The sequence below is a fragment of the Selaginella moellendorffii genome, unplaced genomic scaffold (genome assembly GCF_000143415.4).
Source record: "Selaginella moellendorffii unplaced genomic scaffold, v1.0 SELMOscaffold_2, whole genome shotgun sequence".
NCBI classification, from domain to species: domain Eukaryota; kingdom Viridiplantae; phylum Streptophyta; class Lycopodiopsida; order Selaginellales; family Selaginellaceae; genus Selaginella; species Selaginella moellendorffii.
Genome location: NW_003314263.1, coordinates 3135829 through 3160118, shown reverse-complemented (window position 1 = coordinate 3160118; position 24290 = coordinate 3135829). Strand labels below are relative to the sequence as shown.

At 45.6% G+C, this 24290-nt stretch overlaps 5 protein-coding genes and 1 long non-coding RNA gene across 13 annotated transcripts; 4 read left to right on the top strand and 2 right to left on the bottom strand.

The window, feature by feature from the left end:
- Window positions 1–2305: 2305 nt before the first annotated feature.
- Window positions 2306–5678, top strand: LOC9643246 (helicase and polymerase-containing protein TEBICHI). Of its 2 annotated transcripts, none has more exons than XM_024663548.1 (12): window positions 2306–2422; window positions 2484–2636; window positions 2726–3532; window positions 3581–3740; window positions 3791–3948; window positions 4020–4149; window positions 4204–4508; window positions 4564–4716; window positions 4771–4944; window positions 4993–5028; window positions 5093–5210; window positions 5263–5678. In XM_024663548.1, the coding sequence occupies exons 8-12, from the start codon at window positions 4651–4653 to the stop codon at window positions 5637–5639; spliced, it is 771 nt and encodes a 256-aa protein (XP_024519316.1). In that variant the 5' UTR covers window positions 2306–2422; window positions 2484–2636; window positions 2726–3532; window positions 3581–3740; window positions 3791–3948; window positions 4020–4149; window positions 4204–4508; window positions 4564–4650; the 3' UTR covers window positions 5640–5678. The 2 variants fall into 2 exon arrangements, with proteins under 2 accessions (XP_024519316.1, XP_024519308.1); XM_024663540.1 differs by having other exon boundaries at window positions 2484–2668.
- A 1672-nt stretch (window positions 5679–7350) lies between these two features.
- LOC9643245 (IMPACT family member in pol 5'region) lies at window positions 7351–10124 on the top strand. The gene is made up of 10 exons (XM_024660908.1): window positions 7351–7399; window positions 7552–7589; window positions 8039–8110; window positions 8166–8207; window positions 8271–8386; window positions 8440–8545; window positions 8596–8649; window positions 8706–8890; window positions 8968–9191; window positions 9248–10124. Exons 1-8 carry the CDS (start codon window positions 7351–7353, stop codon window positions 8880–8882), a joined length of 654 nt encoding a protein of 217 aa, XP_024516676.1. The 3' UTR covers window positions 8883–8890; window positions 8968–9191; window positions 9248–10124.
- Window positions 10125–10400: 276 nt separating this feature from the next.
- On the top strand, window positions 10401–11569 carry LOC112342165. Its single transcript, XM_024663557.1, has 2 exons — window positions 10401–10697; window positions 10794–11569. The coding sequence occupies exons 1-2, from the start codon at window positions 10560–10562 to the stop codon at window positions 11346–11348; spliced, it is 693 nt and encodes a 230-aa protein (XP_024519325.1). The 5' UTR covers window positions 10401–10559; the 3' UTR covers window positions 11349–11569.
- A 2088-nt stretch (window positions 11570–13657) lies between these two features.
- On the top strand, window positions 13658–17540 carry LOC9661362. Of its 6 annotated transcripts, XR_002990862.1 has the most exons (13): window positions 13658–13914; window positions 13970–14011; window positions 14070–14182; window positions 14236–14429; window positions 14491–14675; window positions 14732–15595; window positions 15698–15775; window positions 15830–15927; window positions 16004–16267; window positions 16329–16362; window positions 16410–16501; window positions 16601–16833; window positions 16889–17540. It is a non-coding gene; the product is annotated as an uncharacterized LOC9661362 (long non-coding RNA). The 6 variants fall into 6 exon arrangements; XR_002990857.1 differs by having other exon boundaries at window positions 14075–14182; window positions 16004–16362; XR_002990858.1 differs by having other exon boundaries at window positions 14491–14643; window positions 16004–16362.
- Window positions 17541–17692: 152 nt separating this feature from the next.
- Window positions 17693–18796, bottom strand: LOC9661360. Of its 2 annotated transcripts, none has more exons than XM_024662792.1 (2): window positions 18635–18796; window positions 17693–18470 (listed from the first exon to the last, which is right to left on the bottom strand). In XM_024662792.1, the coding sequence occupies exon 2, from the start codon at window positions 18345–18347 to the stop codon at window positions 17820–17822; it is 528 nt and encodes a 175-aa protein (XP_024518560.1). In that variant the 5' UTR covers window positions 18348–18470; window positions 18635–18796; the 3' UTR covers window positions 17693–17819. The 2 variants fall into 2 exon arrangements, 1 of the variants encoding a protein (XP_024518560.1); XR_002990726.1 differs by lacking the exon at window positions 17693–18470 and adding an exon at window positions 18525–18558.
- A 936-nt stretch (window positions 18797–19732) lies between these two features.
- Window positions 19733–20916, bottom strand: LOC9643244 (probable calcium-binding protein CML10). The gene has a single exon (XM_002962589.3). The coding sequence runs from the start codon at window positions 20682–20684 to the stop codon at window positions 20016–20018; it is 669 nt and encodes a 222-aa protein (XP_002962635.2). The 5' UTR covers window positions 20685–20916; the 3' UTR covers window positions 19733–20015.
- Between the last annotated feature and the right edge of the window lie 3374 nt (window positions 20917–24290).

The window sequence follows — 24290 nt, the reverse complement described above, 5'->3', positions numbered from 1 at the left end:
TCATTCTCCTCGACCAGTGCCATGATTCTAGCCACCTCCAAGTCATCCATGTCAAAATCTTCCATGTCCCCCACCCGGATCACCGCCCCAGCTTTATCGGCCTGTTGACCACTCTGCTTCGCTTGACTTTCGTGGACCAGCGAACCCTTGCTCATCTCGTCTTCAACTGGAGCGCGCTTGAGCTTCTTGTTCTCATGTGCCATGCCAACTTCCTCATTGCTGCTCGATCTTGGCCGCTTCATGTAGGTTGGTCTTGTTTTTCCGCCATAAGTGAATTTTTTATTGCACTGACTGCAGCGATACCTTGGCTGGCCAATGTTGTCGTTGTTGAAGTAATCGAAGTTGCCGCACTCACCGCGATTGCACTTCATACAGGTCGGGTGCTGCTTTTTCAGGTACGATTTCAACTCATCCACACTTCCAAACTGAAGGCTAGTCTGCTGGGAGGACGAAGACCAAAACAGTGGGTAGTTCTGGAGAAGATGGAGCTCCTTGTACACCTTGCTGCTTTTGTTTGGCATCGCTGCTGGCTTCTCTGCTGAAAGGACAACAAGTGAAAACCTAAAATATGTCCTTTTTTACAAGCTTAAGGGATGAAATGTGTGTTTAAAGTTTTGGGTAAAGGGAGTTTTATTAAACATCTTTTAATTTCCACCCTTATATCTATTTCTTGTGGACGCTGAGACGTGCAAAAGAAGAGCATGTATTGAAAGAAGAAAAAGCAAAGAACTGATCTATAATGTAAAATCTTGTTGGAAAACTCGCTATCAGGATTCTTCAATAACTCGCAGACGTTGCTAACATTCGCAAAAGCATCGTTGATGAGGCTCTTGAGTCTGCTCGTGTCCGAGTAAAAGATGTATCTGGGAACTCCTCCGCAGTAGGGATATCGATCTCGCATATCCGTGATGTTCAAGCCAACTGCCTTGCCGCTGTCATCAAAATCCTGCAGCGTCCAGGGCTCCATATACACGTAGATTCCCTGTTTCGCAAACTCATGGTGATTGGATTTCACGTCGGAAACGCACTGGAGAATTGGTCCCGGACTCTCAATGTAAATGGAGGCACCATCGGCGATAGTCCAGGTATCCAGCTGCTCCAACTGCAACACCATAGTTCCCGCGTCAGAATATGTTGACCTGAAGGCGGATGAGCTATTCAAACTTGACACTGAAGATGTTCCTGGGGCTGCAAGAAGGTTTGAGAATGAGATGAGCTTAAAATTTTGTAAAAGGTTTTTCACTTAAGCTTATTATATTTCCGTATTTCTCTTGAGATAATCAATGAGAACTAGTCTCCATTTCTTCTTTTCCCGATGATTTGTACAAGAAAATTCGTCTTTCTGGCCAGCTTCTCTTGAAAGAAATAGGCAGAAAAGAAGAAGAACAGTGAGAGCTAGCCGATAAAAATGATCAAATGAGTACGTATATTTCAAGACACTCCAAAATCCCAGGAGCTACATGTAGCGAGAACTTCCTAGAGAGAGAGAGAGAGAATGCATGGAATTGGGAAGATCAAACCTGCTTTGATGTTGACATTGCCGACTTACCGAGAGAGAGAGAGAGAGCGGGAACAGTGGATGAACTGACGGTGAGGATTGCGCCACGAGTGTGTCAAGATTCTATAGCACCGCAATTTTCGAAAGGCACTCGCGCTTGGGCTTGGATTCCTCGTCTAGGGTTTTTCTAGCTGGTGCTAGATCGCCGATCGATGGAAGGACGGCGGCGCTGGCGCCAATGTATATGCATTTCAGTCGCCAGAGAGGAGCGAAATCTTGGAGCGATGGCGCAGCATCGGCATATACAGCAGGTTTTCTTCGCAGTGCGAGATGAAAGGAAGTAAGTTCATCGCCACGGCCGCTCTGGACAGTGGACGATGAACAAGGCGCATTGGCATTTCTCTCCCAGGTCTAGTTTTGCAAAGAAGAAAATCGCGATCTCAGCTCATTCTTTTGTTTGCAAGGTCTTGGATCCACGGGCAACTCACGAGTGCTGGGCTTACAAGGTGGTTCATTTGTTTCGCCTTCTTCGTTTCCTTGCTTGAATGTTTCATTTTCTTCCAGCTTGGATCAAAGAACGCTATCGTGTTAGCGATGGTGGAGAGCCTGGAGGGACGGCAGGAAGATGCTGCCAGAGAAAATTCTGGTGTGGATGGAGTTATGATCGTTGTCACGAGGTACCTATCATCGTTTTTCCAAACGAAAGAACAAAAGCTAATTGGAAATCCAGGTACTTTGGTGGAACGAAGCTTGGAACTGGAGGATAGCTCGAGCTAAGCTATGACGAAGACGATGAAAGTAGCAGTGTAGAAATCCAACTCTGGTCGATGCTGGTAGAGCTGACGAACTTGAGAGCTCTCTCACCAATGCATGCAGAGCCCCGAGGCATCACAATTCGACGAGCTACAACAACCAAATCCCAGAGTAAAAGCTTATATCTGACTTAAGGTTTAGAGCTAACTAGATTTCTGCTTCTCAATTCCAGCGGTCTGCAATGGGTAGCACGGTCCAAGCTGGTATGCAAGCACTGGGCTCGCATGCTGGATGATCCGAGTTTCAGGTTCCTGTGGAGACAAAATGGTCACTCTCAAACAAAAACCGTGTTGTTACTGCACCACCGACTTGATGAACCTACTCGGTACTTGCGATATCATCTTCGAGCTGGCCTCGGTGATACTTTTTTATACTCGTTCCTTTTCTTGAAATAACAACTTCGCTCTTTTGCAGAAATGAACCAGTCATAAAAGAGCTGCCGGATTCTTGGGAATCTCGGTTTGCACCCGAAGCTTCTGTGCCATACCTTTCTCACGGCGGCCTCGTCTTATGCGACCGGAGGAAGATCTTCGTCAACAAGAAGCATTTCCTGGTGGGGAATCCACTGACGCAGCAATGGGTCCAGGTCCATCCTATCGACAGTTTTTTCGACAACTGCACACAGGCGCTGGCGACGTATGTCAGTGACGGCAAGCAATTCTTCCGGATCTCGCTTTCCCCGTACGTGTTTGACTCGAGGCTGGGTATTAGGACACTTCCTCGCTACCAAACGGTTTGCCTGACGTCTCTCAACACGGTGTTCATCAGTACTATCTCAGTTACTTCTCGCACCACTCCGCACTTGTGCTGCTCCAGATCGAAGATGTGGCGGAGTTTAGCGGATCCAAATGGAGTTTAGTGGAGTGCTGTGGATAGCTCTTCGACATGCTGTGGGATACATGATTCTAAAGCTGTGGTCGCGGTGCTGGACAGAGAAAAACAACCATGGACGTGGAAAGAGGTGGCAACTTTAGAGGGCAACATTCACAGCTGGGACTTTCGCAAGTGCTGTACGCATGGAAGCCTTACGTTTGCGGTTCTGTCGATGGGAGTGGCTTGAGGAGGCTTGGAACATGTTGTGTCCGTGGATATTTTGGGACTCACGGGAGTAAAACGCTACCTCAAGATACTTCACTTGCAGTTCGTACCATCAAAAAGCGAACTCACTCGGACGGGCAGCTGTCCCAACTAGCAGTCGTAGTTATAGATGAGCTTCATATGGTATGTATACTGACATCCCAATATCTTTCTTATAACAGTCTAGTGCAGGTTGGAGATAAAGAGAGAGGTTATTTGCTAGAACTAAGCTACGATATGCGGCCGGTAAAGGTGACTATGAAAGCAGCAACACGACGGCCCCACGAGCTTGCAAATTATAGGAATGAGTGCAACGATGCCTAATGTAGCAGCCGTTGCATCATGGCTTCAGGTATTGCAATCTTTTATTCAAGTCTTACAGACCTTGATGATAATTTGCAGGCTGCATTTTATGAGACTAACTTTCGCCTCGCCCGGTTCCTTTAGATGAACACATTGAAGTCATTTACGATACTAGTATGAATACTGTTCGTGCTCTAAAAGCAGGCTCTGAACTTAGCGGCAAGGATCCAGATCACATCGTCCATCCATGCCATGAGGTTACTTTTGTGTTTTGACAAAGACCTTTCATAGCTCTTACTGATTTCAGTTTGTGCTCTTTGTTGTCTAGGTGGTTAGTAAGGCCATTCTGTGCTTTTGTTTTGTTCAAGTCGTCATGCCTGCGAAACCACTGCCCGACGAGATACAGGCAAATGGCTGGAAGAGCAAGAAGAGCAGGGATAGACACGCATGGCGAGAGTGTAAGACTTGTCTCGTTTATGTATTCTGAAATTTGCCGAATGTTGGTTTTCCAGATATTAATCTGTAAAAGTGAGGAGCTTCCCATTCTGAAAGAAGGTTGTCAACCGTTGCGGTCATGTCTCGCCGAGGAAAAGAATGGAATGATGAGAGCTCGTTTTGGAGGTGGGCATAGGATGTCAACCGCTCTGCACCCTTCTCAACTCTACACAGCCTTTTGATGACGTCGTGAAGTCTGCTCAAGATTCTTTTCTGTGCCACAAGCGACTGATAGAGTGGGATCAGGAGTTACAGGTCTACAAAAATAACTCCATTAGGAAAAGCAGCGTTTGGCAGTTCGCTCAGCCCGGAAGAATTCTTGGTACGTTCTCGCTCGTTTTTGCTGGCAATGACGAATTTTAATTATGTGGATGCAGGTTGTCTTTGAGGATCTTGCTAAAGCCCGTGATAGTTTTGTTTTAGCGTCGGATTTGCACCTTGTTTACGAGGTTACTCCTATACACATGGAGCTTGAACCGGACTGGGGAGTTTACTGTCAAAGATTTGTCGAATTGTCCTATGTGGATCAGGTTCTTATAGACGAAAGCTAGAAATAGACATTGTAATGCTTTCGCATTTTACAGGCAGTTGCTACAGTTGGGGTGACCGAGGCATCCCTGATGCGCATGGCTCATGGAGCACCAATGCAGGGCTGTAAAAGGAGTCTAAAAGCTAGTGAGAAGGCTAGCGAGGCGAATCAAAACTTGCGTGTGTACAGACGCTTTTTTGTGGCTCTTATATTGTCCAAGCTTGTTCAGGTATGTATGGTCGACCTTTGTTCCATAATACTGAAGTTTCGCCACTAGGAAGTGCCGCTAATGGACGTCTGCAGTACGTTCAAGGTGCCGAGGGGCACTGTGCAAGCTCTTTCTTTGATTGTTTTACCTTTCTTTTATGTTTTCACAGGCTGCACGAGCTAGGTGTTTATACAAAGCGGGCTTACGAACAGTTGAAGCTGTAGCTGAGGCTACAATTCCTGAATTTACAAACGCACTGTGCGATTCTTCATTCAAAGGACATGTAGGTTTGTTTCTCTTATATACCGAATGCTTTTACTCGCAAGCTTGTTGTGATAGATGCTGGTATGGATGTATGCTGCAACGGAGCAGGGAGAATTGTCCTGGATCGAGCAGAAGAGACGCGCATAGCTGCTTTCTCGGCCTTTCAAGCTCTTGGAGCAACGATTCCCCATTCGCTGTCGCAGTCTTTATATGCCAGAGTTGAGAGGCCTCGATGGCCTCGATCTCCAAAGCAGGACGAGAGCAAGGCCGACGTTCATAGCACTGACAAGGAAAACCGAGCAGTAATTATGCAAGAAAATGGTAACCATGGCCCCAATGCGTTTGGAGCATTGCGGAAAAGAAGGCCAAGGACCCGATCTTGCCGCTGTCACATCAGATCTGGAAACAAGGTTTTGATCGATTTCAGGACCAGTGAAAAATTCTTGTTGTGAACATCATCTTTAATTCAAAAAAGTGGTACTTCGATCTAATACTATTAATAAATTTTACACCAAACATGGGAGTATTTGTTTTTTTTTTCTATCCTGATTGTGTTGATTTTGTTGTTGATTCAATCAACCAAGAATACTACCCTGCCGATTAGTTTTAAAATTAAAAATATCACTCCATTTAGCTTTCTCCAATTCAATCTTCCAGAGCATCATGGATTCCTCCTTTCGCTTATCTTCTTCGGCCTGGAGATCCTGTTCAAGCTCGAGAGCAAAACAAATGTCCCCCTCCATTGCCTCTGCCTGCTCCTCCTGAGAATCCCCCTCAAGCACAAGATCCTCATTGTCCACATTCTTTTGGAGGATTTGGCTCGTTTCCCCATTGCCAATTTGAATTTCCGCCAAGCCCTCCTCGTGTTTTGGCCGCTCCAAAACCTCCTCAAGCACGAGATTTAGCATCTCCTCATCATCCACATCCTCAAGATTTGACGACAGAATTTCAGTCATCTCTTCATCACTCACTACAATTTCTGCCACTTCAGGGAACACAAGAGGGATGTGTTCCTCCTCGTTTGGGACTTCATTCTCCTCGACCAGTGCCATGATTCTAGCCACCTCCAGGTCATCCATGTCAAACTCTTCCTTGTCCTCCACCCTGATCACCGCCCCAGCTTTATCGGCCTGTTGACCACTCTGCTTCGCTTGACTTTCGTGGACCAGCAAACCCTTCTTCGTCTCATCTTCAACTGGAGCGCGCTTGAGCTTCTTGTTCTCATGTGCCATGCCAACTTCCTCAGTGCTGCTTGATCTGGGCCGCTTCATGTAGGTTGGTCTTGTTTTTCCACCATAAGTGAATTTTTCCTTGCACTGACTGCAGCGATACCTTGGCTGGCCAATGTTGTCGTTGTTAAAGTAGTCGAAGTTGCTGCACTCACCACGATTGCACTTCATACAGGTCGGGTGCTGCTGTTTCAGGTACGATTTCAGCTCATCCACGCTTCCAAACTGGAGGCTACTGTGCTGGGAGGACGAAGACCAAAACAGTGGGTAGTTCTGGAGAAGATGGAGCTCCTTGTACACCTTGCTGCTTTTGTTTGGCATTGCTGCTGGCTTCTCTGCTGAAAGGACAAGTGAAAACCTAAAATATTTCCTTTTTTACAAGCTTAAGGGATGAAATGTGTGTGTAAAGTTTTGGGTAAAGGGAGTTTTATTAAACCTCTTTTACTTTCCACCCTTTTATCTAGATGCCTCCATTTCTTGTGGACGCTGAGACCTGCAAAAGAAGAGCATGTATTCGAAAGAAGAAAAAGCAAAGAACTGACCTATAATGTAAAATCTTGTTGGAAAACTCGCTATCAGGATTCTTCAATAACTTGGAGACGTTGCTAACATTCGCAAAAGTGTTGTTGATGAGGCTCTTGAGTCTACTCGGGAACTCCTCCGCAGTAGGGATATCGATCTCGCATATCCATGGTGTTCAAGCCAACTGCCTTGGCGCCGTCATCACAATCCTGCAGCGTCCAGGGCTCCATATACACGTAGATTCCCTGTTTCGCAAACTCATGGTGATTGGATTTCACGTCGGAAACGCACTGGAGAATTGGTCCCGGACTCTCAATGTAAGTGGAGGCACCATCGACGATAGTCCAGGTATCCAGCTGCTCCAACTGCAACACCATAGTTCCTGCGTCAGAATATGTTGACCTGAAGGAGGATGAGCTATTCAAACTTGACACTGAAGATGTTCCTGGGGCTGCAAGAAGGTTTGAGAATCAGATGAGCTTAAAATTTTGTAAAAGGTTTTTCACTTAAGCTTATTATATTTCCGTATTTCTCTTGAGATAATCAATGAGAGCTAGTCTCCATTTCTTCTTTTCCCGATGATTTGTACAAGAAAATTCGTCTTTCTGGCCAGCTTCTCTTGAAAGAAATAGGCAGAAAAGAAGAAGAACAGTGAGAGCTAGCCGATAAAAATGATCAAATGAGTACGTATATTTCAAGACACTCCAAAATCCCAGGAGCTACATGTAGCGAGAACTTCCTAGAGAGAGAGAGAGAGAGAATGCATGGAATTGGGAAGATCAAACCTGCTTTGATGTTGACATTGCCGACTTACCGAGAGAGAGAGAGAGAGCGGGAACAGTGGATGAACTGACGGTGAGGATTGCGCCACGAGTGTGTCAAGATTCTATAGCACCGCAATTTTCGAAAGGCACTCGCGCTTGGGCTTGGATTCCTCGTCTAGGGTTTTTCTAGCTGGTGCTAGGTCGCCGATCGATGGAAGGACGGCGGCGCTGGCGCCAATGTATATGCATTTCAGTCGCCAGAGAGGAGCGAAATCTTGGAGCGATGGCGCAGCATCGGCATATACAGCAGGTTTTCTTCGCAGTGCGAGATGAAAGGAAGTAAGTTCATCGCCACGGCCGCTCTGGACAGTGGACGATGAACAAGGCGCATTGGCATTTCTCTCCCAGGTCTAGTTTTGCAAAGAAGAAAATCGCGATCTCAGCTCATTCTTTTGTTTGCAAGGTCTTGGATCCACGGGCAACTCACGAGTGCTGGGCTTACAATGTGGTTCATTTATTTCGCCTTCTTCGTTTCCTTGCTTGAATGTTTCATTTTCTTCCAGCTTAGATCAAAGAACGCTATCGTTTTAGCGATGATGGAGAGCCTGGAGGAACGGCAGGACGGCCAATCTATGCTGCCATAGAAAATTCTGGTGTGGATGGAGTTATGGTCGTTGTCACGAGGTACCTATCATCGTTTTTCCAAACGAAAGAACAAAGGCTAATTGGAAATCCAGGTACTTTGGTGGAACGAAGCTTGGAACTGGAGGACTCGTTCGAGCTTATGGAGGAATCGCTGCTGACTGCCTCAAAGACGCACCGACGCACATTGTCAAAGCAAAGGTTTTCTTATGTAGTTTGGTGTTGTCTCCTGACTTGCATCGAGTGTGTAGATCTCCCTGGTTCTCAAGTTTGGGTTTGATCATCTTGGAGCTGTGTACCCTCTTGTAAGCTTTGGTGTTATTAGTTTTGTTCTTTCTGACTTGATGGGCGATGAATCCAGCTTCAGCTTCACGGAACCGAGAACATTAAAGAAAGCTATGACGAAGATGATGAAAGTAGCAGTGTAGAAATCCAACTCTCGCTCGATGCTGGTAGAGCTGACGAACTTGAAAGCTCTCTCACCAATGCATGCAGAGGAGGCATCACAATTCAACGAGCTACAACAACCAACTCCTAGAGGAAAAGGTTATTTTTCTCTCCTTTAACTTAAGCTTTAGAGCTAACTGGATTTCTGCTTCTCCTTTTAATTCTTCCTGCTGAAGCTTACCGCTGGAGCTTCAGACACATTTACTCTCCTGGCTACTAGCCGCAGACGTAGCATGGTCCAAGCTGGTATGCAAGCACTGGGCTCGCATGCTGGATGATCCGAGTTTCAGGCTCCTGTGGAGACAAAATGGTCACTCTCAAACCAAAATCGTGTTGTTACTGCACCACCGACTTGATGAACCTACTCGGTACTTGCGATATCATCTTCCAGCTGGCCTTGGTGATACTTTTTATACTCGTTCCTTTCCTTGAAACAACAACTTCGCTGTTTTGCAGAAATGAACCCGTCATAAAAGAGCTGCCGGATTCTTGGGAGTCTCGGTTTGCACCCGAATGTTCTGTGCCATACCTTTCTCACGCGGCCTCGTCTTATGCGACCGGAGGAAGATCTTCGTCAACAAGAAGCATTTCCTGGTGGGGAATCCACTGACGCAGCAATGGGTCTATCGACAGTTTTATCGACAAGTGCACACAGGTGCTGGCGACGTATGTCAGTGACGGCAAGCAATTCTTCCGGATCTCGCTTTCCCCGTACGTGTTTGACTCGAGGCTGGGTATTAGGACACTTCCTCGCTACCAAACGGTTTGCCTGACGTCTCTCAACACGGTGTTCATCAGTACTATCTCAGTTACTTCTCGCACCACTCCGCACTTGTGCTGCTCCAGATCGAAGATGTGGCGGAGTTTAGCGGATCCAAATGGAGTTTAGTGGAGTGCTGTGGATAGCTCTTCGACATGCTGTGGGATACATGATTCTAAAGCTGTGGTCGCGGTGCTGGACAGAGAAAAACAACCATGGACGTGGAAAGAGGTGGCAACTTTAGAGGGCAACTTTCACAGCTGGGACTTTCGCAAGTGCTGTACGCATGGAAGCCTTACGTTTGCGGTTCTGTCGATGGGAGTGGCTTGAGGAGGCTTGGAACATGTTGTGTCCGTGGATATTTTGGGACTCACGGGAGTAAAACGCTACCTCCAGATACTTCACTTGCAGTTCGTACCATCACAAAGCGAACTCACTCGGAGAGAAGGTTGTCAACCGTTGCGGTCATGTCTCGCCGAGGAAAAGAATGGAATGATGAGAGCTCGTTTTGGAGGTGGGCACAGGATGTGAACCGCTCTGCACCCTTCTCAACTCTACACAGCCTTTTGATGACGTCGTGAAGTCTGCTCAAGATTCTTTTCTGTGCCACAAGCGACTCATAGAGTGGGATCAGGAGTTACAGGTCTACAAAAATAAGTCCATTAGGAAAAGCAGCGTTTGGCAGTTCGCTCAGCCCGGAAGAATTCTTGGTACGTTCTCGCTCGTTTTTGCTGGCAATGACGAATTTTAATTATGTGGATGCAGGTTGTCTTTGAGGATCTTGCTAAAGCCCGTGATAGTTTTGTTTTAGCGTCGGATTTGCACCTTGTTTACGAGGTTACTCCTATTCACATGGAGCTTGAACCGGACTGGGGAGTTCACTATCAAAGATTTGTCGAATTGACCTATGTCGATCAGGTTCTTATAGACGAAAGCTAGAAATAGACATTGTAATGCTTTCGCATTTTACAGGCAGTTGCTAGAGTTGGGGTGACCGAGGCATCCGTGATGCGCATGGCTCATGGAGCACCAATGCAGGGCCGTAAAAGGAGTCTAAAAGGTAGTGAGAAGGCTAGCGAGGCGAATCAAAACTTGCGTGTGTACAGACGCTTTTTTGTGGCTCTTATATTGTCCAAGCTTGTTCAGGTATGTATGGTCGACCTTTGTTCCATAATACTGAAGTTTCGCCACTAGGAAGTGCAAGCTCTTGGATTGTTTTACCTTTGTTTTATGTTTTCACAGGCTGCGCGAGCTAGATGTTTATACAAAGCGGGCTTACGAACAGTTGAAGTTGTAGCTGAGGCTACAATTCCTGAACTTGCAAACGCACTGTGCGATTCTTCATTCAAAGAACATGCAGGTTGGCTTTTCTTATATGCTTTTACTGGCAAGCTTTTTGTAATAGATGCTGGTAAGCAGCAGTGGATGTATGGTGCAGCGGCAAGGAAAATAGTAAACGGAGCAGGGAGAATTGTCCTGGATCGAGCAGAAGAGGCCCGAATAGCTACTTTCTCTTGGAGCAACGATTCCGCATTCTCGGCCTTTCAAGTTCTTGGAGCAACGATTCCGCATTCGCTGTCGCAGTCTTTGGATTACTTTCTCGGCCCGAATAGCTACTTTCTCTTGGAGCAACGATTCCGCATTCTCGGCCTTTCAAGCTCTTGGAGCAACGATTCCGCATTCGCTGTCGCAGTGTTGAGAGGCCTCAGGCTGAGACAGACGAGATGGCCATATCTCCAAAGCAAGATGAGGGCAAGGCCGACGTTCATAGCACTGACAAGGAAAACCGAGCAGTAATTATGCAAGAAAATGGTAACCATGGCGGAAAAGAAGGCCAAGGACCCGATCTTGCCGCTGTCACATCTTAAATCTGGAAACAAGGTCTTGATACATGCCCAGGCCAATAAGACTGCTTCCCGATTTCAGGACCAGTGGAAAATTCTTGTTGTGAACATCATCTTTAATTCAAAAAAAGTGGTACTTCGATCTAATACTATTAATAAATTTTACACCAAACATGGAAGTATTTGTTTTTCTTTTTCTATCCTGATTGTGTTCATTTGATTGTTGATTCAATCTGCCGATTTGTTTTGAAATTAAACATACCACTCCATTTAGCTTTCTCCAATTCAATCTTCCAGAGCATCATGGATTCCTCCTTTCGCTTATCTTCTTCGGCCTGGAGATCCTGTTCAAGCTCGAGAGCAAAATAAATGTCCCCCTCCATTGCCTCTGCCTTCTCCTCCTGAGAATCCCCCTCAAGCACAAGATCCTCATTGTCCACATTCTTTTGGAGGATTTGGCTCGTTTCCCCATTGCCAATTTGAATTTCCGCAAAGCCCTCCTTGTGTTCTGGATGCTCCAAAACCTCCTCAAGCACGAGATTTAGCATCTCCTCATCATCCACATCCTCAAGATTTGACGACAGAATTTCAGTCATCTCTTCGTCACTCACTACAATTTCTGCCACCTCAGGGAACACAAGAGGGATGTGTTCCTCCTCGTTTGAGACTTCATTCTCCTCGACCAGTGCCATGATTCTAGCCACCTCCAAGTCATCCATGTCAAAATCTTCCATGTCCCCCACCCAGATCACCGCCCCAGCTTTATCGGCCTGTTGACCACTCTGCTTCGCTTGACTTTCGTGGACCAGCGAACCCTTGCTCGTCTCGTCTTCAACTGGAGCGCACTTGAGCTTCTTGTTCTCATGTCCCATGTCAACTTCCTGACTGCTGCTCGATCTTGGCCGCTTCATGTAGGTTGGTCTTGTTTTTCCGCCATAAGTGAATTTTTTATTGCACTGACTGCAGCGATACCTTGGCTGGCCAATGTTGTCGTTGTTGAAGTAGTCGAAGTTGCTACACTCAGCGCGATTGCACTTCATACAGGTCGGGTGCTGCTTTTTCAAGTACGATTTCAACTCATCCACGCTTCCAAACTGGAGGCCACTCTGCTGGGAGGATGAGGACCAAAACAGTGGGTAGTTCTGGAGAAGATGGAGCTCCTTGTACACCTTGCTGCTTTTGTTTGGCATCGCTGCTGGCTTCTCTGCTGAAAGGACAACAAGTGAAAACCTAAAATATGTCCTTTTTTACAAGCTTAAGGGATGAAATGTGTGTTTAAAGTTTTGGGTAAAGGGAGTTTTATTAAACATCTTTTAATTTCCACCCTTATATCTATTTCTTGTGGACGCTGAGATGATCTATAATGTAAAATCTTGTTGGAAAACTCGCTATCAGGATTCTTCAATAACTCGGAGACGTTGCTAACATTCGCAAAAGCATCGTTGATGAGGCTCTTGAGTCTGCTCGTGTTTGAGTAAAAGATGTATCTGGGAACTCCTCCGCAGTAGGGATATCGATCTTGCATATCCGTGATGTTCAAGCCAACTGCCTTGCCGCTGTCATCAAAATCCTGCAGCGTCCAGGGCTCCATATACACGTAGATTCCCTGTTTCGCAAACTCATGGTGATTGGATTTCACGTCGGAAACGCACTGGAGAATTGGTCCCGGACTCTCAATGTAAATGGAGGCACCATCGACGATAGTCCAGGTATCCAGCTGCTCCAACTGCAACACCATAGTTCCTGCGTCAGAATATGTTGACCTGAAGGCGGATGAGCTATTCAAACTTGATACTGAAGATGTTCCTGGGGCTGCAAGAAGGTTTGAGAATCAGATGAGCTTAAAATTTTGTAAAAGGTTTTTCACTTAAGCTTATTATATTTCCGTATTTCTCTTGAGATAATCAATGAGAACTAGTCTCCATTTCTTCTTTTCCCGATGATTTGTACAAGAAAATTCGTCTTTCTGGCCAGCTTCTCTTGAAAGAAATAGGCAGAAAAGAAGAAGAACAGTGAGAGCTAGCCGATAAAAATGATCAAATGAGTACGTATATTTCAAGACACTCCAAAGTCCCAGGAGCTACATGTAGCGAGAACTTCCTAGAGAGAGAGAGAGAATGCATGGAATTGGGAAGATCAAACCTGCTTTGATGTTGACATTGCCGACTTACCGAGAGAGAGAGAGAGAGCGGGAACAGTGGATGAACTGACGGTGAGGATTGCGCCACGAGTGTGTCAAGATTCTATAGCACCGCAATTTTCGAAAGGCACTCGCGCTTGGGCTTGGATTCCTCGTCTAGGGTTTTTCTAGCTGGTGCTAGATCGCCGATCGATGGAAGGACGGCGGCGCTGGCGTGCATTTCAGTCGCCAGAGAGGAGCGAAATCTTGGAGCGATGGCGCAGCATCGGCATATACAGCAGGTTTTCTTCGCAGTGCGAGATGAAAGGAAGTAAGTTCATCGCCACGGCCGCTCTGGACAGTGGACGATGAACAAGGCGCATTGGCATTTCTCTCCCAGGTCTAGTTTTGCAAAGAAGAAAATCGCGATCTCAGCTCATTCTTTTGTTTGCAAGGTCTTGGATCCACGGGCAACTCACGAGTGCTGGGCTTACAATGTGGTTCATTTATTTCGCCTTCTTCGTTTCCTTGCTTGAATGTTTCATTTTCTTCCAGCTTAGATCAAAGAACGCTATCGTGTTAGCGATGGTGGAGAGCCTGGAGGGACGGCAGGAAGATGCTGCCAGAGAAAATTCTGGTGTGGATGGAGTTATGATCATTGTCACGAGGTACCTATCATCGTTTTTCCAAACGACAGAACAAAAGCTAATTGGAAATCCAGGTACTTTGGTGGAACGAAGCTTGGAACTGGAGGATAGTTCGAGCTAAGCTATGACGAAGACGATGAAAGTAGCAGTGTAGAAATCCAACTCTGGTCGATGCTGGTAGAGCTGACGAACTTGAGAGCTCTCTCACCAATGCATGCAGAGCCTCGAGGCATCACAATTCGACGAGCTACAACAACCAAATCCCAGAGTAAAAGCTTATATCTGACTTAAGGTTTAGAGCTAACTAGATTTCTGCTTCTCAATTCCAGCGGTCTGCAATGGGTAGCACGGTCCAAGCTGGTATGCAAGCACTGGGCTCGCATGCTGGATGATCCGAGTTTCAGGCTCCTGTGGAGACAAAATGGTCACTCTCAATCCAAAATCGTGTTGTTACTGCACCACCGACTTGATGAACCTACTCGGTACTTGCGATATCACCTTCCAGCTGGCCTCGGTGATACTTTTTATACTCGTTCCTTTCCTTGAAACAACAACTTCGCTGTTTTGCAGAAATGAACCCGTCATAAAAGAGCTGCCGGATTCTTGGGAGTCTCGGTTTGCACCCAAATGTTCTGTGCCATACCTTTCTCACGCGGCCTCGTCTTATGCGACCGGAGGAAGATCTTCGTCAACAAGAAGCATTTCCTGGTGGGGAATCCACTGACGCAGCAATGGGTCCAGGTCCCTCCTATCGACAGTTTTATCGACAAGTGCACACAGGTGCTGGCGACGTATGTCAGTGACGGCAAGCAATTCTTCCCGATCTGGCTCTCCCCGTAACTGTTTGACTCAAGGCTGGGTATTTGGACACTTACTCGCTACCCGGCGTCTCTCAACACGGTGTTCATTGGAGGGTTGCAGTACGGTCTCGGTTACTTCTCGGAGCACTCCGCACTCGTGCTGCTAGAGATCGAAGATGTGGCGGAGTTTAGCGGATCCAAATGGGTATATGCGTGGGACGGGGAGAAAGATGTCTTCCAGCGAGGTGAAGGTGACTTCTACATTGATTTATACATGCTTGAAGCTGGGGGGCGAGGTTGGAGTGCTGTTCACACGTAATTCTAAAGCTGCCGTCGCGGTACTGGACAGAGAAAATCACCCTTGGACATGGAAAGAGGTGGCAACTTTAGAGGGTGACTTTTGCTACTGGGACTTTCGCAAGTGCTGTGCGCATGGAAATCTTACGTTTGCGGTTCTGGGGAGCAGGGTGGCAGTGTTTGATTCTCGGAGCGTGACATAGGAGTGGCTTGAGGAGGGGTGCTACACAAAGTGCAGACTTGACGATCGTACTTTAGTCGTGGAGCTTGATTTCGCGGCCGTGGCAAATGTTAACACGCCCAGCGCTTGCACCACGTTTTTGTTCCTCATTCTCAGGTAAGTTTCTTCAATTTTGGAGTTTTCGTTTGCGTCAGATTTGTTTTTCTGTGTCAGAGTTGACTTACTTTTCCCGAGACAGTACTGAAAAGTGCTTTTCAGGGGGACTGCTTGTAAAAGATGGCGAATTTTTTTTTTAACTTCTTGGAATAGCATACTGAAAAACATTGGACTCTCTCGGTATGTATCTTGTGACAAACTGTTTGTTTGGTAGTAAGCTCAAGGTGTTCCCAGATTTTTATTTAGTGATATGTATTCGGTTCAATGTGCAACATGAGCTCGGAAACATTAACAGGAAGCGATGAAAGCGACCATAAAGAAATCCACAAAAGGTATGTATTGTTCTGTCGGTGTTTGTAGTGCCAGATCCCTCTGATGAAAATTTTTACAATCGTAAACGACACACAGGTGCTGGCTACGTATTCCAGTGACAGCAAGGTGTTATTCCAGATCTTGCGGGTCCAAACGAACCAGTTGAAGGTGGCTACAGTGCTTCATACATGCTGAAAGCTGGGGCAAGGCTGGAGTGCTGTTTCTATAGTTGCGGTCCTCGTGCTGTAGAAAGGAACACATCCTTGGACATGGAAAGTTGGGCCTCGGAGTTCATTTTTTCTTTTCTGTTTGTCACAGATGAAAGGATTTTGCAGACATGGCCAAGGATTGGAGCTGAAGGTAATGTAAAGCGGCCCGTGCTTTAAACTTCTAGAGACGCTACTGTGACCGTGCATCTCAGGGGACTTCTTGTGAAAATGTAACTTCTTTCATGGGTATGACAAGCTTTTCTTTCTTCAGTTAATTTTTTATTTTTTTACAGTGAGAAATTATAAACATGGGCTCAGAAACATCGACAGAGATACATGAAAGCGGCAACGAAGACATTTACATAACGGCAGACTCAATAACTCGGTACGTCAAGGTTTTTGGGTGCTTGTAGTGAGTGGCAAGTAACTCCTTTACCGTAAATCCTTTGCGATGATTACGTGACATTTCACACGGTGAACGCAGTGGTCTGAGGTGCTCCCGAGAAGAAGCCTATGGTTTTCCATCAATTTCATCAGCTTGGTATGAAGTTGAAACAAGAAGAAGATGAGCACAAACCTCTTGAGCGTTCCATGCCCGTTGTTCCCCATGACGAGAACATTCGCTTGTTCCTTTTCAACAATCTCGCAGATGTGATCTCGGGGGTCTCCAGACTTTACAATCGTCCTGACTTTCACCTTGGGACGAAGGAAGAAAGCGTAAGTAATCGAAGTTTCTTTTTGCTTGCTAGCTTCTACCTTGTGTTCTTCGCAGAGCGTCTTCCCACTTTCCAGGACTTCCACCGCGGCCTCCTCCTCTTGCATTTTGATCGCATCGATCATCTCCTGGGTCGTGATCCCTGTCCAAAGCAAGCTTATCCATCAAAGAGCAAACAGGAAAGTTTTTCTCATCTTCTAGCAATCAACTTACCGAGATTACAGTTCGCTGGAGGAACTTGCTGGGTGTGGAAGAGAACGATCTCGTCCGAATCCTCATCCCTCTCGGCTTTGCGAAAGACCAAATTCTCCAAGACCCAGTGAAGCGCTTGCGTGCTCAAGTTACTTCCATCCATGGCCACCACCACGACCTTTCCCTTACCTCTCTTTCGCCCCTCTCCATCTTTAGCCTCTCGATCATTGTGGCTAACATCATTGGCAGCTATCATCTCACCTCCATCGGCAGTGGCGTGACGATCTATTTTGCTCTCTTCCACGGCCATCTTCTCTTCTCTTTTCCTAGGCTTTGTGAAACGCTCGCCTTTTATACGTGATTTATGTGCCAGGGGATTGGAGGCGCGTGGAAAATGGAATGTCCGCTTGGACTGTAATGCGCCCAGTGACGTGTCCAGGCTTGGCTGGTCGCGCAAAGCAAGCCCCGAAAGGCGATTCCCTAGGATAATGCCAAATCATTTATTCGAATCCTAAAAGGATATGCTTTTTAGTGTAAAGTAAAAACTAGGGTTAATTAAAGGTCAAAGAAAGTCTTCAAGTTTGGCTATTGACTTTGAGCTAGTCAAGAAAAGTCAATAAAGTTCTTTAAACTTCTGTTGGCTAACTTGGAGCAGGTGATTGATTTTAATCGTTCATACAAATCGAAGCACTCAAGATCAGCCAAGTTCGCAACATCTTTCTCGTTTGCTAGAAGTCGAGGACCCAACCTCCAGAGAAGTAGCTGCGACCGCGTAGGCCCATTCTCCAGATGAGAGCTAGTTCGTTGTTCTCGCCAGGCCGCTCTTCCAGGGAGGCTCAATGCCTTGAACCGTTACTTCCCTGTAACTAGCAGCATCCTTGGGTGGGAGCACCATTTGCGTGAAACGCTTCACCTCGTCCATACTTTGCAGAAGAACTTGCACAAGAACAATACGATCTTCTTCCAAGCTCATGGCCGCTCCACCCTTTTGACGGCTGAACGAAAGGGAACAAAGAACCAAAGAAACATCACCCCACACGTAGAACTCCACCCCTTCAGATCCACTCCTAGCAATGCCCCCTGGCCAGTAAGCCAGCTGATTGTTCCGGCATGAAACCGGGAAAGGCCCGTTCTCGAACATCTTGTCGATGGTGTGGCCATTTGCATCCTTCCAACGAATCCGATCTTCCATCGCCCACCTTCTCGGCTCCGTTTGCTGGCACCCGTGAAGCTCGTTCCAAAGCCTGTCATCGCCTACAAGTCCATCGACGACGTCTTCGCTTGCGTTGTTGCCGGTGAGGTCTTCGTAAACCACCACGGGCATGAAGATCTCTACGAGTAATTCGTGAAGCGCTTCTGGTGCGATCAGGGTCCTTTTTCATTTCTCGAATCTCGTTATGGATCTCAGCGAGGGCATCCCTCAGCTCAGCACCCGTGATGCCGCTGACTGCAAAGCGAGAGAGAACTTAGTCGAAAATCGAGCAAATAGAGCTTGCCATTGGCCGCCGGTGCTCAACACCCGAGAAAAAAGCTCGCTGAGAAGAAAGAAAAATCGCTAGACTCGAACGAAACTAGAAAAAAGAGAGAAAAGAAATAAAATTGAGCGCATACCTGCAAGAAGAAGGGCAGTATTTCGGAACTTCCCATCCCGATCTTCTCCACCCTCCCATTTACGAATCTCGTCAATGTTCTCAACAGATTTGCCATCTGCATATATGATTGTTCCCCCACGAACAGAAGATAGGGATTCCCCCAAGTCCAGCTTACTGTCTGTCAAAGGGAAGCACAAGCGATCGTCGCCATACTGAATCCATGGAACCATTTAGGTGATAAAAGATATTCCAGAATATCCAATAGTAATGTTAAGACATGCTTTTTATTAGTAATTAGCCGATGTTTAGAAATGTTTATAAAACTAATTCAGTGGTCTTTGCAGACAAGCAATGTCGGAAGCGTGTTCATCATCCCTCGAAAAGCATGCTCAACGATTTCAGTGGCCTCCTGTCAAAATCCATCTTGACCACATTGTAGAGGCCCAGAAATCGAATGCTACAAGCACTAGCACCATCGCGAGTGTATTTTAAGCTACTCAAACACCAAAGCGTGCAGTGCAGCTATCAGAGTTTGGAGTAGCGTCGATTTCGCAGCAACGCGTTTTGGATTGGAGACTGACGTCTAGCACTGTTCTCTGTTTGTTTGTTTGTGCTTTGTTTTTCCAGGAACTAGCCACAACCAGCTTTGGCGAATTGCAAGGAATCCAAAACATCCCTCCATCGATTAAGCGTTAAAGAAGTTGCCGAACACGCAAAAGTGCCAAGCGCGAGACAACGCGATCCTCCAAACAAGAGTTGTGAGTTTATCGGAAACGAATCATGGGCTACTTCTCAGAAGCCCCATCTCTCCGGATCGTATCAAATACGTAGAGTTAAAAAGCAGACACTGATGAACACGTAGACCTCCTTTTCTTTTTATTGCGCAGAAAAAAGGAGAAAAGGAGTTTGGAGTCTTCCTCCAAATACAAATGGCATAAATGGAATATTACAAATACAAATTTTCAACGGCCACCAACTTTAGAAAACAAGCCAATGACTAATCAAAGAATCAAAGAATGGGTAAAAAAAGTTTTTAATTACATACACAAAGAGTGTTGCATGATCACAACTTTTTATGAGAATCTTCCAAACTAGAAAAGCATCTTGTAATCCGAAGGAAAGAATTTTTGCTTAATATTACTTTTCGAGTATAGGAAAGAATTTTAAAAAGCATTTCCATGCTACCACCAATATTACTTTCTTCGAGTATAGAAAACAAAAAAAATTTAACGATTCTGCCTAAGCGAAGCAAACAAAACGGGTGTTTCATCACAAATTTTTTGGAGGCTGAGATTTGTTCTTCCTTGCTATGTACAAATTTGCCCAAGAACTTGGAAAAACTGAGAGAGGAGGGAGCGATCGATCACTGGGCACTGCAGGAGCGAACGATCGATCGATGATCATGCACTGGCCATCATGAGCTTAAACTCCTCGAAATCGACGCGGCCATCGCCATTCGAGTCCACGCCCCTGATCATCCGCCCACAATCCTCCATGGTGAGATTCACCTCGCCCAAACCGACCAACACCCTGTGGAGCTCGTCCGCGGAGATGAAACCATTGCGATCCAGATCGAAGACGTAGAACGCGGCCTTTAGTTCCGCGACGCTGGCGGTGGATTGCGCGTGGAAGTGGAGGAACTCGTCCAGGCTGATGAATCCATCGCCGTCGGCGTCCACCTCCTCGACCATCTTGTGGAGCTCCTCCTCGGTGGGGGGAGGATCGTTGCCCATGGCCAGGCACTTGAGCACGGCGCCAAGCTCGGACACTGAGATTCTCCCATCGCCGTTCGCATCGAAGAGCCGGAAGACAGCCTCTAGCTCCGCCTTGATGACATTTCCACGCGAGAGGGAGGAGGAAGCGCTCCTGGGCGACGATCCGAGAGAAATTTCGGCGCTCTTGGGGAGATTTTCACTCCTGGATGGAGATGCTTGCTTCTTGGAGGAGATTTTGGGAGAGATTTTGGGAGATGGAGTGGCGGAAGAGGGACTACCAAGCGACGACGAGGAGGAATCAAAGCCGGACGACGATCGCTTGGGCCGCAAGATCTTTGGCAGCTTCATCATCATGATCTTCGAGGCGCCGCGAGTGATAGGAAAGAATCCCTGGGAGAGCTGCTAGAAATAGATCGAATCCACGCGCCTTTAGGACAGCAACGAGACAAAGGAAGATCGAAGATCGCCGACAAAGAGAAAGATCGAAGAAGAGGAAGGACTGGCGACGCGCTTGGCGATTCGCAGTAGTGGATCGCAAATTTATACCAATGCGGCAGCCAAGAACGCGACCGTCGCCATTGCCCTATTGCTTACAACCTAAAAAACTTGGAGATTAAAAGGAAGGCCAAACGAAAAAGAATGCGAGGTTCCTCGAAACAGCAGGAGCCAATGGCATGCCGACACGATGCCGCGGTAAAAGTAAAAGTCTCTTTAACGGTTGATTTTACGGATGGACGGTGATGTATATGTGTCCCAGGCTCGAATCTCGTGGAGAGTGGGGAAAATTTATTTAGCTGGAATGTAGTCACATATTCTCTCTGATTTTATCCTTCCAGAGCTCGCATTGAGCTCGTCCAAGAAGGCGGAGCTACTGGCGATCTCTTCGAATCGGCTATCTTTCGGCAGTAGCAAACAATCCAGCTGATTTTCTTTCCAAATTCATGGCGCTTCTGTGTAGATGGAGGAGCGATCACGCTACTTCCTCCATACCCGATTGACTAGGTATTTATTCTCTATCAAACATTCGCAGCATTCTTCTATTCATTTTAGAACCATGACATATTTGTCCTCTTTACAGACTAACTTTGATGAAGAGCTCGACAAGCAGGGAAGAAATCTATTCCAGAATGGAGCGTCAACGTTAGCAGGGAAGAAGTCTATTCCCGAGTGGAGCGTCAACATTAGCAGAGAACGCTTTCTTCAAGGCTACTGTTTAGCAGTTCCCGGGATGATATTGGATTGCATAAAAAATCTGCGATGAACAGGTTTGCATAGATTTCGTTTTCTCTTTTGTTTTTTTCCTCTAATCAGGTGCTCCTAATTTTCCCTAGGCCTTGACGAAACCGCCATACTCATCCAACAATTCCCAGGCAAAGTACAATGTCGCTGTTTATTTTTGTCAACCATGTACTTTCGAAGTTTTTCACACTCTTCTTTCTGGTCGTCTTTTAGTGGATCCTGGGATACACGTAGAATGTACACGCTAACGCAGCTGGCTGGGAGATACGAAAACGCGGCTATCAAGGTTTGCGAAGTTTAGAATATTGAATGCCTGGTGTCACATTGCGTGTTCTTAACAGAAACTAATTGGGAGAGTATTTTTATCTTCCGGGCAGGACATTCTTCGTATTGACTCGGGTGCGTAGATTTCGTTTGTGACAATTTTCTGAACATAGATCCACATTTGATCTTTTCTTCCAGGGGAAATGTACTTTCTCGTTGTGTTCTTCATTTAGACACCACCACTATCGTCCACAAAAGCTATTTTGTTGCTACTGGGGACACGCCAATACAGCAGCTTGGGTGTGTTGTTTTCGTTTTACTTACACTGATCACTGTTATGCTTAGGAATCTCGTGCTCTTCTTCATGCGGGATCGGATTCTTTCGAAAGTGACTCTCTCAACTCTGCTTTCCAGTTCTATCGCAAACGGATGCCCTGTTCCTTACGTTTGCGGTTAGGAAACTCCAACAATTTGCAGGCGGGCTCCGAAGAGACACAGTTGTGGATACGTCAGTACGCCCGGCCTCTCAAATAGACACCCAAAGTCTCAGCATCTTAATGGACGATGGGAACTTGGAATTAGTCTCGACAACTTGCTACTTTGCGAGGCTGGCGGCCATTTCCACGAGTAGGAAGCAGGCGTGGTTGCGACCGAACACCAAAGATGGTGTTCACGAAGAGTGAATCCGGTGGTGGTGGTCTTCTGTCCAGGCCATTCTCGGAATCCCACGCGGGACTTTCACTACGCTGAACTTTACTGAACTCGCAGGTTTGCAAGACCTCCGAGAAGAAGCAACAAGCTGCGTCTACAGGGAGCTCGTGATGCTGCAAAGAAACATTCCAAATTTTTAATGCTCCATTGATCGAAAAAGAGTAGCATAATAAATTTTTGAACGAGCTTTTTGAGGGAGTCTTTAATGAAACTTGAAAGGATACGAAGCATCAGAACAAGAGACATCCGTTTGACATAGAACTGGATAACAGAGTGAGAGAAGAAGCAAAAAGAGTGAATGATAGTCCTCAGAAGAAGCTTCATCACTTTTGAAAGGATCCCGAGATCTTGCACCACGATTGGCACTCGAGTTAGTGAACTAAGACTTCTTGGCCGGAAGTTAAAAATACTATCACAGCTAGTTTCTGTTAAGATCACGCAATGTTACCAGCTTTGCTTGAGAGTAACATCATCTTGATGACATATATAGGTATTTAAACATAAGCATCATATGTAGCTGTATTTTTCTGTCTTTTACTGAGTGATTATGATTGCAACAACCTAGATCAATAAAATAAAATCTGATCTAAAAACAAAAAAAAAACTTAAAACAAAATAAAAGCTAAGAAAGTAGAAACAAAAGCAAAAATATGATCAACACTAAGTTGTGAGAAGAGTTTGAATCTCAATTTAGGGTTCTTGCATTGAAGAGAATGACCTATCTTTAATATGAAAAACTAGAAATTAGCATTTAGTTTTTCATAACACATAAAATTTTATTGTCCACTTTTTGGTTTGCTTAAGCAAACTTGTAGGGGTAGTGGATATACCTATTGGTATTCAAGAATATTATACCAACTAATGGTTGTTATTCATTTAGATTAATTTTTTATTTATAATTTATAAATATGTTTATAATTTATAAACTTTCTTAAACCATAACTTCCTAACCAGCTTTTGCTTTACTAGTATATTCTTTTTTATTCTATCATATAATGGTTGATATGAAATAAGAGAATAATACTACAATTAAGCAAACCAAGCGTTGTTACATACAACACATAGCAATTTATTTTAAAAAAATTGATTATATGTTCATATTCCAGTGCAATAAGGCCATTTTGGAGTAGCCTCCAATACAACAACAAGGAAGATCATTAGTTGGTGCTAGAGGCTTTGTTACTGGTTTGTGTTGCTATTGGGAAAATAGCATTTATGGTGTTTCCAAGGGTGATTGAGTGCTAGGTAAGGCACAAATTTCATGGGCACAAACTCCAAGGATATGAACTTCATGCTTTTTGACATGCTAAATGGTCTTTTAGATGTTATTAGAGATGTCCCAAGTTGGAACATTCTAGCTAAACACCACTTCATGGATCCATTCCTTATTGTAGTAACTCCCCTTTACACAACCAGTCCATGTTATTTTCATTGTTCCGAACAGGCTTAATTGAATATCTCATTATGTGGTATGCAACTTGAGTCAGGTTCAAAAGGTTCTCTTCCAAATGCATCATAGATAATATTAAAGTTGAGACCCAATGCATCTTAAGAATGCTAGAGAAGGTAAGAGGGCATTTTGTATTTTGTGTTGTCTTTAAAAGTTTTATTTGTTAAGTTATGATATTGTGTTATGTAGAAAAAAAAGGAGAGTTTTTATGATAACAAGCGTGTTGCATGTGTTTTGCCGGGGTATGATATCTCTACCAACATCCTACCAAATCTTATAGACATTAGCAACACATT

Excerpts from the sequence above, each read along its gene's own strand:
- LOC9643246 (XM_024663548.1), top strand. The coding sequence starts at position 4,651 with ATGGAGCTTGAACCGGACTGGGGAGTTTACTGTCAAAGATTTGTCGAA. Across the intron at positions 4,717-4,770 it reads AATTGTCCTATGTGGATCAG|GCAGTTGCTACAGTTGGGGT; the intron begins GTTCTTATAGAC and ends CGCATTTTACAG. Across the intron at positions 4,945-4,992 it reads TATTGTCCAAGCTTGTTCAG|GAAGTGCCGCTAATGGACGT; the intron begins GTATGTATGGTC and ends TTTCGCCACTAG.
- LOC9643245 (XM_024660908.1), top strand. The coding sequence starts at position 7,351 with ATGAGCTATTCAAACTTGACACTGAAGATGTTCCTGGGGCTGCAAGAA. Across the intron at positions 8,387-8,439 it reads GTTATGGTCGTTGTCACGAG|GTACTTTGGTGGAACGAAGC; the intron begins GTACCTATCATC and ends TTGGAAATCCAG. Across the intron at positions 8,650-8,705 it reads TTGGAGCTGTGTACCCTCTT|CTTCAGCTTCACGGAACCGA; the intron begins GTAAGCTTTGGT and ends CGATGAATCCAG.
- LOC112342165 (XM_024663557.1), top strand. The coding sequence starts at position 10,560 with ATGCGCATGGCTCATGGAGCACCAATGCAGGGCCGTAAAAGGAGTCTA. Across the intron at positions 10,698-10,793 it reads TATTGTCCAAGCTTGTTCAG|GCTGCGCGAGCTAGATGTTT; the intron begins GTATGTATGGTC and ends ATGTTTTCACAG.
- LOC9661360 (XM_024662792.1), bottom strand. The coding sequence starts at position 18,347 with ATGCCCGTGGTGGTTTACGAAGACCTCACCGGCAACAACGCAAGCGAA.
- LOC9643244 (XM_002962589.3), bottom strand. The coding sequence starts at position 20,684 with ATGATGATGAAGCTGCCAAAGATCTTGCGGCCCAAGCGATCGTCGTCC.